General features: G+C 44.3%; 2 protein-coding genes across 2 annotated transcripts; one reads left to right on the top strand and one right to left on the bottom strand.

Moving 5' to 3' along the window:
* Window positions 1-2657: 2657 nt before the first annotated feature.
* LOC107313394 (estradiol 17-beta-dehydrogenase 11-like) lies at window positions 2658-8446 on the bottom strand. Its single transcript, XM_015861543.2, is given in 8 exon segments — window positions 2658-3376; window positions 4656-4772; window positions 4968-5105; window positions 6188-6294; window positions 6821-6952; window positions 7338-7445; window positions 8209-8298; window positions 8301-8446. Coding segments are annotated over 8 exon segments (900 nt in total). The 5' UTR covers window positions 8421-8446; the 3' UTR covers window positions 2658-3288.
* Window positions 8427-13613, top strand: NUDT9 (nudix hydrolase 9). The gene is made up of 8 exons (XM_015861541.2): window positions 8427-8722; window positions 8869-9099; window positions 9705-9800; window positions 10254-10340; window positions 10949-11060; window positions 11468-11614; window positions 11818-11902; window positions 12927-13613. Exons 1-8 carry the CDS (start codon window positions 8622-8624, stop codon window positions 13100-13102), a joined length of 1035 nt encoding a protein of 344 aa, XP_015717027.1. The 5' UTR covers window positions 8427-8621; the 3' UTR covers window positions 13103-13613.
* Window positions 13614-13851: the final 238 nt, after the last annotated feature.

Genomic DNA, 13851 nt, shown 5'->3' with positions numbered 1-13851 from the left:
GCAATGGGAACGTGTGTTGTGTTTGCGCTGTGAAAGGAATGTCTGTTGTCTTTTTCACTATGGAAGTTCTCCTGGCTACGTAGGAAGCACTTGTCCAGAGTACTGAAGCTGCTAACTTAGAGGAAGGGTTACAGTTTCCAAAATGGAAATATCAGCTGCTTGTGGAACCCCTTTCCAGGGTCCAGGTGTATAACAACATCAGTAGAACCCACCATCGGTGTGTTCACCAAGGTGAACAAGGCTCCTGCAGTGAAACAGTCACCCTGATGGATGAGGGGAGGGCAGTGGATATGGTCTTCTTTGGTGTTAATAAGGCCTTTACCATTGTCTCCTGCAATGTCTAAAGAAATTTGACTTCTTTGAAAGAAAGTCCTCATCCTGAGTGAAAAGAACTGATAGTGACTGCAGAAAACAAACAAAATATACCCCCGCACCCCAAAATAAAAGGGCAGAAGTGGGAATAACTGCAGATCTATTTGAGAAACCTGTGGAAATCCTAATCTGTCTTGCTGATGCAGTTTGCCTCAGGGAACTTGGACGGTTTTAAGGAAAGTCTTCCCTGTTTGTCCTCCTGAATTCTGTTTTCACTGCACCTTTTTCTACCACTTGGCTGGAGCAGAGCACTGGCTGGTTTTAACCTTAGTGGAGAATAGACAGTCCCTTGTGTGCTGATCTTTCCCAAACAGGCTGATGAACGAGCTTTGATTGCTGTAAGCAGGCTGACCCATGGCTGTGGTCAGGCAGAACAAAATGCTGTCCTAACGTCTTCCTCCCTAAGTGATTTATAGTTCCAGAGAAGGGCTCTTTATCAAATGGAATTTGCACAGAGCAAACTAATGTACAACTAATCCAAAGTAGTGTATATGCCCTGCTATGTGATGTTATAGAAGGCGCAGTGGGTGATGTCAGGTTTACGTGAGGAACTGTCAGCAAAATATATGTTGGTGGTCACCCATCCTTTGCTTATGAAAGATATTGCTGTGCTGAACTTCCTGGTGGCTTTATTCATTGTCTCGTGGGGTTATCAGGACAGAGTTGTGCTGGGATAAGAAGCCCTTGCTCATACAAGGCAAAGGAGCAAGAGGCAGATGGAGTTCTGTCTCCTGAGCTTCCCTAATGGCATTTCTGAATGCCATTCCTTTTGACATGGTTCAGGTGAAGGCTGTGGTCTCCTCTCTGTAGGGAGTGTTTGGGGTCTCCTGCTTCCAGCAGAGCACATCTGGAGTGTTTTTTGTGAAGTGCTTGGCTTGACATCACAAAGCTACTCATATTCTAGAGTAATTTATCTCATTTTTTAATTTGACCTGTGTTCTACAGTATGCTTTTGTAATGTAACTGCTTTTGGATCAGCCTGTTGTATTTTGCATATCTAATTGAGTCTACACTGCCCAGCTCTGTCACTTCTGTGTAATTCAGCATCCAGAACTCTAACCGAAATAGAAATGTTAATAAGAAATGGGAGAATCTGAAAGATCGCTTGGGTTTATTCCTCCAGCTCTAACAATGTATTTGCATTGTCCTGTTTGAAGGGGATTACTTGCTTTTCTCTTTTCATTTAGAAATTCAGATGTATTCAAATTGTGTTCATAATTGGATATAGAAGGATTTTCCTTTTACCTACTCTAAGGAGAGTGAAGGCTCCATTAATGTCCAGAATTGGCTTGTATGAGATTAGTTGTTAATAGAGATTTTGTCCCAGTGCTTTGGCTGCAGTTACTCATCCTATATGTGGGAAAGATGTTTGATTCCACTGGAGATACACAGAACTACAGACTTGTTATTCTTCTCCTGGCACTTGTTTCTGTTCTTAATTAGCACATCAGTAGTGCAGCCAGACCCTAATTTCACAGCTCAGCAGTGCTGCCATTCTCCTGGCATGGGGCTCAGGTCAGAACTGTGGCTGAGGCAGGGAAGTGCCAGCTCCAGGAGATGGCTCAGAGGGACACAGAGATGAGTCCAGTGTCTCTCGCTCAACTCACAAGTGCCTTAAGCCAGTGTGTGAGATGGCAGTATTCAACTTCTGCTAAGCGTCTGTAACAACCAGATTTTGGGATAAGCTTGTCTCTTGTGGCCAAGAGAACTGAGGAGCCTAAAAAAACATTGGTATGCAGAACAAGGACCATGTTAGAAGCCACCCACTTCTTGCCGTGCTTAATGTGGGCAGTGTACTCAGACCTCCTGCAAATGCAAAATTCAGACCTCCTAGCCAGCCACAGTGAGGAGCTATGTGAGTAGGCAGAAAGAATCTATGCTCTGAAGAGGTCTTTGACCGGTGTTTCATCGCATGGTGTTCTCTTGTACCTCAGGGCAAAGGCAGTTAGTTCATGCAGAACTTTGGAGGCTTAACCTCCTGGTCATTGAAAGGTCCTGGTAGAGCAGGTGGCTGGCTCATGGCTGGATCGTGAGGAAGAGCTTGGCCCATCTGGGGCTGTTCCCCTTATACTCCTGCCCATTGGTCTGGCACACACATCTCTGACTGGGCCCAGGCACTGGCAGAGTATTCCTGCACTGCAGTTCCCCTGTACTTGCATGGGGAAGCACAGGTTAAAGCCCAGGATTATCCAGGGCTGGCTGTGCTACAGCATCTTGTGCAATGAATGGGTTTAGCATTTCACAGGATTGGAATTGATAAACTCTGAGGAAGGAGAACAGGTATGGGGTTATTTGACACCTTCTGGGTAGAGATCTGCTTTTATTCTGTTGTACAAGTTGTTCTGACGGTGCTCATGCATGATGGACAATCAAACATACTTAGGTAACACACGATTAAAAAGCTGTATTATTTCAAGTACTCGTTACAAAAGCACAAAACATGGAGCGTGCAATACAAGGCTTTTTGAACTTAAAATGCTTCATTAAGATGAAGTGGGACACCTCAAAGAACTCCTCCCCACACAAGACAGTGTTGCTCAGTGATAAGACCAGACTAATCCTACTCAGGATTAGAAGACTCAGGCAATCCCATTGTATTCATGTAGGTAGCTTTTCCGACCCCAAAATAGGCCTTGCTGGATTTGCTGTCTGCTGCCGTAGTAGGAGCCAGAGATGGTAGAATGCACAGTCAGAACAGTCCTTCTGACTTCTAGAGTTGCATCTCTGCTCTGTTAACACACCACATTACTCATATCTGTTCCTGCTTGTGTGTGATGGACCTTAAGGTGTGATTGGAAGTGGTGGCGTGGAAGAAGTACCCAGCTCAATTCTGCTCTGAATCCAAATCATTGAGCTACACTCAGCAGATGTTCTGATTTCAGTCATTTCACGGGGAAATAAGAAACAATTTCCTTTTCACTGATTGCTTCCATGCCCAACAATTGCATCAAACTTAACATCGGTCAGCTTCTTGAGAACATTCGAGGCACGTTCTGGAATCAACCTGGAGGATGAAAAAAAAAAAGTAAAAAAATCCATGAAATTAAACCTAGGATAAGAATTCAGGTTTCAGAGGAAGTGTTACCACAGGTGGGACTGGAGCTCATCAGGGCACAGACTGCATGTGAACATCAGACTGAGACCAGAACTTAAATCTGGGGAGTACTTCCTAAAAACCCATTGCCTTCATAACTGTTCGACTAGCTTGACAGTCCCTTCAGCACCTTCCCCCTTTTATGATCACTTCAAGGGTAGATATCCACTGCAAAAGATGTTGGCTGCAACACTGCATGCAGGACCCACGAAGGTTTAACACTGAGTAGAGAGCTGTGCTTATTAAGTGTTTTTCTACTTTCAAAAGCAGCAGTCTGAGGAAAGGGTGGGATGGTAAAAGAGACCTTGACGTGCACTTCCCTCTTCTATGATATTTTTTCTTAGCATGAGCCGTATCTCTTTGTGTCTGCCTGCTCCCAGCTTAACACAGAGTTATCTTAAGGGTTATGACAGTATTAAGTACCACTCCTTTGTGGCTTTGCACACTTCTGCTGTCCAAGTATCCCTTGGAATGCAAAAGAGTTGTTCTTTAACTGTCTGATGTTGAGTTTCATTAACAAGTTATTATGAAGTGTTTCTTGGAATGCTGTAGAAGTTGACTGAAGTGTCAATTTAGTTGCTCTTATGTAAATTTCAGGTCTTGAGTCAGAGCTCCAGTGAAAACACAGCCTCGCTAGAGGAGCAGATACACTGAATATTAAAGCCTGAGAGGACAAATTTCACTTCATATAGCAGAGAGAAGCAGCATTCTCAGCCTCCATGACCTAGACCTTCTGGTGTTGACTCAGAACAGTAAAAAGCAGCAGTTGTTCAACTGTTTCTGGAGTTTGCCTAGGGCTCCTGTTCCAGACAAATTGTTCTTTGCAAGCCCTGTGGCAATTCCCATTTGTGAAGGAAAAGTGATCCCTTGATCTTTCTCCATCTGAAGTTAAATAAGGAATGACATAAATAAATGAATGCAGTGGTGAAAAATATTGACGGTAGTAGAAAGTAAAAGAAGCTGGGTTGAACCTAAATTTCTCGTATCTAGCTGTCAAGCAAGAATATTTCTATGCTGCCAAATGTAGTATTTGACTACTAACGGTGCTAATTACATTTCCTCCTACAGTGAAGCTTAAACTTGAAGCCAATGTCACTAATGTGATGCTTGTACTCTCCTGCATTTATGTTGCATTTTTTTCCCCTTCTTTGGTGGTTTATTTGTATGTGTGTGTGTGCGTGCCACTTACATTTCAGAAACTAAAGCAAAGCTCAGCTGTGGTGGAACAAAAACCATTTTCTGGTTGGTCAATATTCCTTCCATCAGTGCCTTCACAACTTCATCAACCTCCAAGATCTTTCCAAGCCTAAAATCAAAGGAAAGCATATAAGTAAGGGCAACAGTGATAAAACATGGGCAGCTGCTGAATGTGAAGTAGGATACTTCACATGTGCACAAAGTCAGGTAAATAAAGGACAACTGCTATGTGGGAAATACACTCGGTTTGAATAACAGGTAAAGCAGGGACAAATATGTAATGCTGACTTGTGATCATTATTACCTAGTACTGGGGTTTTTGACAAATCCAGTATTCATAAAAACTGGACAGAGACACGTTGTTTTTATTCCATCCTTTCCCAGTGAAGTCAGCTCCTCCGTTAGAGCTTTATGAAATCCAACTGCAGCAAACTTGCTTGAACTGGTGGAGGAAAAAAGCACAAATCAGAAGGCACGAATGTTATTTCCAGCCTCAGAAATGGAAAGGGGCTGAGAGAACATGCAGTACTGACTAGTGAGGGAAACAATGGGAAGGCGGGGGCTAATTCTAACTGTTGTGCCACAGCTCAGTGCTGAAATACACAGTGCAGACTGGAGAAGACACTATGGGATGCAAAGTGGGCATCCTTCAGAAAGTTACCTTTATCATGAAGAGTCTGATAAATCTTAGCGCATAAACCCGAAGCGTTTACTTGTTAGAGTGGTGTTAGAAAATTCTTGGCAAGCAGAAACAGATGAACACATTTGATGCTAAGGATCTGAACAGTGAAAACTGGTTAAAACTCCTGGCTCAGGAGTTCTCCTGCTACCAACAGTGACTCCCTGTGCAGAAACGTACCCAGGGAAAATGGTTCTGTTTGGAACCACCGTGGTAGAGGGCTAACAACATGCAGGCTGATAACATGCCACGTTAGAGCTCTTCTGTAACTTTGTTCATGAAATATAAATACTTCTAGTTTAAATGGGCAGTGCATTGATCTCTCAGTAGTGATGTGATGCTTGCAACACTAAGTATTAGCATGTTTCTTTTGTCATGTGAATGGTTTACTGTCAAAGTCTGCATTTTACCACGTGGTGGCAGAAGTATTTCTATGTACCGAAGTCACTGTCACAAATACTAGAAATACAAAAAGCTACTCATTATACGTTTACTTGACAAAACTACAGTGACTCACAAGAGCACTATGGTCTAAGAAGAAGGGAATAAAATACCTTTCTTAGTAAGCAAAAGTCCAGATCAGTTACGGAGAGAAAAAAGATTGAAGATTGCGTTAGTTGATTTGTAACACATTAGTCCTTCACCGGATCACCTGAATCAGTCAGAGCTAATAAGCAAATCAGTGGGTACCTCTATTGGTCCTTATGTTGTGGGTTTTTTCTCCTTAGCACTGTCCTTTGGAAGTAGCTTATTCAGTGGGAAGTTTATTTCTGTTACTCCGTGTTTGCTGGTGGAGAAGACACAATTAAAATTAAATGAAGAGAGCTGATTTTGAAGTCACTTACCAATAAGCCACCATGAAAGAAGTTACAAATTGACCTGCTGCAGAAGCCACTGTGACAATGTGACCGTGGTTGTTCTTCATCATTGTAGGCAGAAAAGCTCTCGTTGTCTTGAAAAGGAGTTTTAAAAGGGGCAGAAATAGGGTGAGGAGGAAAAGAGCAATGACTTCTTAGATGTCCTCAACACTGATTCTAATTGCATGCAATTAAGTGAAGCTCTCCCTAATGCAAGATACCACACAGCACCCAAGGCCAGAGGCTGATGCTCATGTTGCTCCTAAGCTGCTTTCTAGATTTCCCTTGTCAGCAGCAACATTGCCAGTGTCTCTTTCCCACCACATACAATCCCTTAGTTCTCATTTTTCCCACTGCAAGCAGAGTTTCTTTAACTTTCTTTAATTTCTTTTCTGTGCCCTCCACCCTGTAAGGCCCTGCTGCCAGCTGTGTCCCCAGGGCTAGTTGCCACAATGCCAAGGAGCCCAGAGCCCAGCTCTGAGATGTCCCAGCTGCATCACTTCCATGCAGGCCACTGGCAAAGAGCGGAGAGAAGCTCTACAGGGGATAAAGCAAGTGCCACTCTCATCCTTACCAACACTCAAAAAAACACAGAGACATAAACACAGCGACAACCCTTACCCAGATGTGAGCAAGAATGTTGACTTCAAACATCTTCTCTATTTGGTGGTCCTGGGTGGAGAGCAGGTCAGCAGCTGCAATCACACCAGCGTTATTTACCAGGATGGAGACATCACCAATGTCCTTTTTCACCTTTTGGACAAAAGGAGGCCCATGACATTCATTATCACAGATGTGCAAGGCTGTGAGCAACAATTAATTTAACTCTTTACAATCCTGTGGGGCTTTTTTTTTGTTTGTTTTTTGTTTTAGGTTCTTTTTTCAGAGAGGAGAAAATCATGTTCTTTCCCAATCTGGTGGGAACTGTGCAGTATCTTGAAAGCTGATTTAGATCTGGTGTTTTTCCCTTATTTACTGCCAGCATTTATAGTCTCCTACATATCACCCACAGAAAATATGCTCTACACAGTCACAGCTGGCACAATCTACGTGGAAAACCTCAGGTGCTATTTTCCAGCCTTTCTCAAACCCCCGGCATGTCTGGGTAATTCTTGGCTCACGTGCCTACTTCCCCCACCTTCTCAGCAGCGCTGTAGATCTCTTCTCTTTTGCTGCAGTCCACCACAAAGGTGTGAACAGTGGCTCCCAGCCCTTCACACTCTGTTGCTGTCTCCTTGAGGCCATGCTATGGGAGGAAGGAAAGAAGGATACACGTATGACATGAGCATAATGACCTCAGTACAGCCCACTTAGTTGCATGTGCAACCATACATTGCCTGCGCTTTGCTGTTTGGGCACCATGGCACCTTGGGGGAGGACTTTAAATTTAGGACCTGCACAGGACTGCTGCTGGAAATGGAACGGAGAGACAAATAATGCCCTTGCCTCATTAAAGCTCATTTAGCTGGACAGTGGGAAGTGGGCACCAGGTGACATCTGGAAGCCTCCTGATTGTAAGCAGAGGACTAAAGCACAGCTGCAGGTGACAGCCTGGAGATACCAGAGGTGCCCAGCATATGGCATGAATAACAGTCTGGCTGTGAGAAAAGAGGTTACTAATCATCTTTGTGGCCCCCTGCTGGACTCTAGGAGATCCCTTTCTTTCTTGAACTGGAGAGCCCCAAACTGGACATAGTGCTCCAGATGTATTTAAACTAAAAAAGGGGGAGATTTAGGTTAGATGTTCAGAAGAATTTTTTCACTCAGCAGGTGGTGGTGAGGCACTGGAATAGGTTGCCCAGAGAGGCAGTGAATACCCCATCTCTGGAGACATTCAAAGCCAGGATGGATTGGATCCAGGTTGGATTGCAGCCTGGTCTGGTGGTTGGCAACCTTGTCCATGGCAGGGGCTTAGAACTAGCCGCACACAGACGGCTCCCAGCTCCCCACAGCCACCTGCAGCCCTCAGACCCGCTCCCCTCGCCCCGTCAGGACCCATCCAGCCTCACCGCCTCGACGTCCCACAGCACCAGGCGGCTCTGGCACCGGGCGAACTCTCGGGCCGTGGCTCTGCCCAGGCCGCGGGCAGCGCCAGTCCACCAGCAACCAGCTCCCCGCGGACGTTCTTCCTCTTGACGGGCAGCAGCAGCTTCAGCAGCGCCTCCACGTAGGAGTACAGCAGCGTGCCCACGAACAGCAGCAGCCCCAGCATTAGGTTCATGGTGCCACACGGTACCCAGACGGTCCCTTGGTCCGTGACCAAGCGGAGCGTGTTGTGGGGCGGGAGGAGGACACCGATGGGCGGGACTCGGCGCTGGTTGGCCGCTCTCCGCCTAATGAGAGGGCAGCTTGTAACGTGGTGCCGGTGGTTCCGGGTTGGGGTCGCTCCGGTAGGCCGGGCCGAGCGCTTCGGTGCTGGGGGATGTTGGTTTTCGGCCCGGCTCGGGCTGTCGCCGTGTTGTCCGTCACGGTTGTGTTGTCCCCGCCCGCCCGGTGCGGGCTGAGCCGCCTCCCGCACATCAGGTACGGCGGCACCCGGGGTGTGTGAGGAACAGCGGGCCTGTCTGTTGTGTGTGGTGCAGTCTAATAAGATGAGACATTTAGTACCACACTTAATAAGTATTCTGTGATTCTAGGAATAAGGTGTTGCTTTTATTTTTTTCTTCCAGTAACTCTGCAGCTCACTGGCTCCATCCCGCTAACATGTTTGACAGTTGTAACGCTAAGAGTTTCTACCACAGCAAAGCTCTCACCTCCCCGTATCCCAGATCGCGTGTTGAGCGTGCCCATGTTCCTGCAGATAAAGTGGACTGGTTGACTGAGTGGAAGGACTACCGACCTGTGGAGTACACTGCAGTGTCTATTTTGTCTGGACCTCAATGGGCAGATCCGCAGGTCAGGTGAGTGGAAGGAGACAGGTAGCACTTGAAAATGCAGAGTCAGTTTGTAATGTAGATTCCTGCATTTTTTATATGGGGAAAGTCCAGTCGGTAGACTGATTCTTGTGACAGTTTGAGGGGAATTGCTTTGGGGAGCAATAAATGTGCTTCTATAGACAGCTGCCTCCCTACCAGCACCACAGATGCACACAGAGCGTAGGCATTAAACATGTTTTGAAAGTCAGGGATTGCATTTGGCAGCTGTGATAAAGCATACCTAAGAAAATATCTGCACGCTGCACTTACATTAGGAAAGCATTTGTTAGCTTCATCGCAGGGTAACATCTTATGATCCCTAATATGAACAAGAACAGCTTTGAAATACTGCCTGAATGAAAAGGAGGAAATGTTGAGTGCTTTAGAGCGTCATACTTATCCACAGATTTAAACAGCTGGTCATCAGTTATTGCTCAGATTTTATACCCCCCTACAGAAATGGGAGGAGCTGCATTTTAAGTTTTGGTAAAAACTGCTTGTTGGCCAATTGGGTGTCACACACTGGGTGGCTGGCCTTGAGCCAGAGGGATGTGACAGGCTTTATAACTTCGGATTACTCTTTTTCACAGTGATAAAACTTTCTCACCCAAATTTAATGAGAGAGATGGAGAAGTGGAGAGGACAAGTTGGAATGGCTTGTATGTGGTTGAAAACGGGAGGCCACGGTGAGTGATTTTTCTTTGTGTATGTGTTTCAACGATTTAGTTGTAGGGCTCTTAAACATCTGTATCGGTTCTAATAGATGGTACCTGCATGAACAAAATGAGGGTAGTCTTCCCTAGAGACAGAAAAGAATGTTGTTCCTGGAAAAAGCTGTGCTGAGAGGCATGAAAAGGCTGGCCTGGACTGCCCCAAGAGTGGGTTGTGGGGGCCTGAGGGAGGCAGAAGATCAGGGAAATGACACAGCCATTTTGTTCTCCTTTGTGTACTCTGTTGGCTACAAAAAGGTGATGACAGAGAAAACTGTTCTTTTTTATTCTTTAAAGCTAATGCTGACATTGGGTGTACATTGCTGTCCTTTCTGTGATTCAGGCTTCATTAAAGCTACTTTTTTTTGTATACTTGGAGCCCTGCATGGGCAAATAGTGCTGCTAAATACTCTGTGCCACGTATTTCAGAAACCCGGCAGGAAGGACAGGTCTCACAGGGAGAGGGTTGCTGGGACGCTGGGGACCAAACCATGCTGCTGATCCTGTTGTTACCAGGTAAGGGATGGGTGACTGAAAGGTAATGTGTAGTACAGCAGGAAAATACTGAGTGACTCAGTTACAAAGTCAGTGGCATGCCTGTTTTTGCACTGTAGGAAATGCTGGGTTGGCCTAGTATATAAGAAGAGGACATTATCAAAACACTACCAAAGCTACTCATTTATTTCCATGAAAGTGATGCAAATCCAAGTTCTATTTTTCCCCTTGAATTAGATTGCTTTTTGCTTTAGTCACTGCGGTTCTTCTAAATCCTTTACTGGACACAGTACAATGGATGCTTTTGGCATTCTGTTGGTGCCCAGTAGATGGTTTGGAAGTGTTGCAGCAAAAATTTACTCTTTGAGCAGAAGTCATCATTATCTTCATCTCGTGAGTAGACAAAAATAAAGCTAGAGGTGAAAGCTTTATAATGAGAGTTTCAGTAGATATAGATGTTCTGGACCTAGCAGTGAAACTGCATGGATGAGATCTTCCCAGGCAGCTATTGTCTGGTTTTGCTCAGGGCCTGTACTTTACCTGATAGACTACTATGTGAGGGCCCCACTGTTATGTTTGGCTCCTACAACAAAGCAGAAAATAATGCTCTTGTTTGTCATTTTCTGCAGGTGGAAGAGGGATAGAAGTGGCAATAAAGTAGCTCACCCAGTTACTGGCAAAAACATCTTGCAGTTCGTAGCTATCAAGAGGAGAGACTGTGGGGAGTGGGCCATCCCTGGGGTAAGTTCTGGGAGTGGAAGACTTCCCCTTTAGGCAAAGTCAAGAGCAGATGTGTGTGATAAAACTGCTTTGTAAGGATGACCTCATTGTGTATAGGGAAGGAGAAAGGTAATACAAATACTTTTTTCTCAGGCATCTTTTAGTGGGCTTCTTGATTTTTCCATATTACGAGGCAATATATTAATTTTGAGGGTGTCTTTTGCTTAATATAGATATAATTCAATGATATAGATATAACTTAATCTGCTCCAGTTTTTGGAGGATGGGCATGCTTGCGCTTTATCCACAAATACCGACTTCCTCCCATATCTAGAGCATGATGCAGGTAGTTTTAATACCCTACATGCCAGTCGAACAATGCTATGTCAAATGAGGTCTGAGGGTACTCCTGTTTCTTTCCCTGTCAGGGGATGGTGGATCCAGGGGAGAAGATCAGCGCTACTCTTAAGCGGGAGTTTGGAGAAGAGGCTTTGAACTCCTTACAGAAATCACCTGAGGAGAAAGCAGAGCTGGAAAAGCAACTCCAGAGACTGTTCAGCCAGGAGCACTTTGTGGTAAGTCTTTGGGGTTGCCTCTGAACTCTGTAGATAACCTGCAGCTATTGAGGAACCGAGGAAGAGTAGCTGTTAGTAAAATAAGCTGTGATACTGAATTTCTCGTCATGTAAGATTGTAAGGGCGAATGCATCTGAGAAAAACACTTTTTAATGATTCTACCTCATTTTTATGCTGTTTCTTTTGGTTGTTCACTACATTAGGTGTACAGAGGATACGTGGATGACCCTCGTAACACCGATAATGCTTGGATGGAGACAGAGGCTGTGAACTACCATGATGAAAGTGGTAGGTATCTCTGTTTGTGTTTTTAGCTACTTTTTACTTCATGCACTCTTCTGAAATATTGGTGTCTGTGAGGTTGAGGTGTGCAATGGAAATGTATGAGCATGAAAGTGGGGTTTGAGTTCTTGGACTGAAACAAGTGCATGTCAGGATCTCTTGTCTTTTGTGATGTTCACCCACAGCAAGTAGTAGTTGTTCCCCTTCAATTTCTCTCTACCCTGAACTGAGAAACCTAAGCCATATTCAGGCAAATTCTGTATTGTTGTGTTAGTTCCAACCCACAAACTGAGCCTTTGTGTGGAGACTGAATGCTAAGCCTGATTTCTTTTTGGTCACTTGAGTCGGTTTAATTTCCAATTTCAATGGTGGAGGACCTTCAGCTCTTTTTTATTCTCCTTCAGCAGCTATGTGTCTCTGGTAGTGGTCAGATTTTCATTTATTGCTTCGATGTTCTGGCTACTCTTGACACCTTTTATCTTGGGTACTCTGCCAGAGTAATCGTGTACCTTATTTTACTTTAGTAAAGCAATTGGAATGGACATACATTTCTGGTTCTTAGACTGATCTGTAATACTGAGTTCTCGTCTCTCCCCTCTTGAGATTGATTGGTTTAGTTCACCATCATTTTTGCTGTTTTGAGTAGTGTTGAAGCTTAGCACGCTGCTGGTTCTTGATTTATCAACTCCCAGAAGTAAAGAAGGTTGTTCCTTTGATATTTATTTTAAATAATAAGCATTTATTGTCTTGTTTATGCAGTACTGAGACTTGACTCAGAAAGCAGAGTTAGAAACTATACAGGGTAATTCAAAAGCTTTTCTCCACATCTCCACTGAAGTGTTTTTTAAATACTTTTGAGCCTTTAATAAAGTGTTAATTATTCTCATTTTGTGTAGGTATGAATCACTTTCAGAATTTGGTTTGTAAAGTAGTATAAATAAAATAGTGGAAGGGAGGAACTGATTGGGTGTGAGATGAGAAAGTGGGGGGAAGATGCAAGAGCGTGTCCTAACTCTTGTTTTGTGGACAGGTGAGACCATGGATAACTTGCCTCTGGAAGCAGGTGATGATGCTGGGATGGTGAAGTGGGTTGACATCAGTGAGAAGCTCAAGCTGTATGCAAATCACAGCTACTTCATTAAGCTTGTGACGGAGAAATGGGGAGCCCACTGGAGTGAGGAACCTGGTCCTGAGTGTCCTGAGTGATGCAAAGGAGGAATGGAGCCACATTTTAAGGCTGGTGTTCGGCAGCCTTGGAACTGAGATGATGCTGAACTTCTCATTGCTCCCTTACAGTGTATGCCTCATTTAAAGGACTTTGTTATTGCAAGTAACATGTAATAATAACTCTTATCACCTGCGTACAGCCTTCCAGCTGTGAGGTTAGCACTGTATACACAGGCAGAGCTGGCTATGATGGAACATGCAATGACAAGGACTTTTAGAAGGTTTGAAATGGCTTCTTTGAATTTCTCAAAGAGTGAAAAATGAGGTGAATGTGAAACTGTTAACTTCTTGTCTTAATTATTTGCAGCCAAATTTTTATATCAGCAGAGCTGCAAGAGAATGCTGGGATTCTGACTGTAGTTCTGAGCTACACTTGAGCTCTATTTTTGCACTTGTTTCTTATCAGGGGTATGAAGCTTTCACAAGTCTGTGGCTTGTAGGATGATGACCGGAATAGTTACTAAGATGAATTAAAGAACTTTGTATTTAAGTGATTATTTTTTTTCTGAGTGCACTAGTTGTTCCAGATCTGTATGGCTGTACCAGCCTTGGTGGTGTAGTTGTTTGTCTAGCAGGAATCTGCTGTGTGACATGGGTCTTCTTACTGCTGTGCTTCAAGAGGCAGAAGAAGAAATATCTCAAAAACACCGTCTTTTCATGTAGTAGGATTTACAGTTTACGGACTGGTAAATGTGATCAATGCCAAAAAATAAACCCCAAAACCAACA

Source organism: Coturnix japonica, chromosome 4, assembly GCF_001577835.2.
Source record: "Coturnix japonica isolate 7356 chromosome 4, Coturnix japonica 2.1, whole genome shotgun sequence".
NCBI classification, from domain to species: Eukaryota; Metazoa; Chordata; class Aves; order Galliformes; family Phasianidae; genus Coturnix; species Coturnix japonica.
This window is presented reverse-complemented; position numbering and strand designations above follow the sequence as displayed.

Coding starts and splice junctions, on each gene's coding strand:
- NUDT9 (XM_015861541.2), top strand. CDS start 8,622: ATGTTGGTTTTCGGCCCGGCTCGGGCTGTCGCCGTGTTGTCCGTCACG. Junction 11,061..11,467: donor GGGAGTGGGCCATCCCTGGG/GTAAGTTCTGGG, acceptor TTTCCCTGTCAG/GGGATGGTGGATCCAGGGGA. Junction 11,615..11,817: donor TCAGCCAGGAGCACTTTGTG/GTAAGTCTTTGG, acceptor TCACTACATTAG/GTGTACAGAGGATACGTGGA.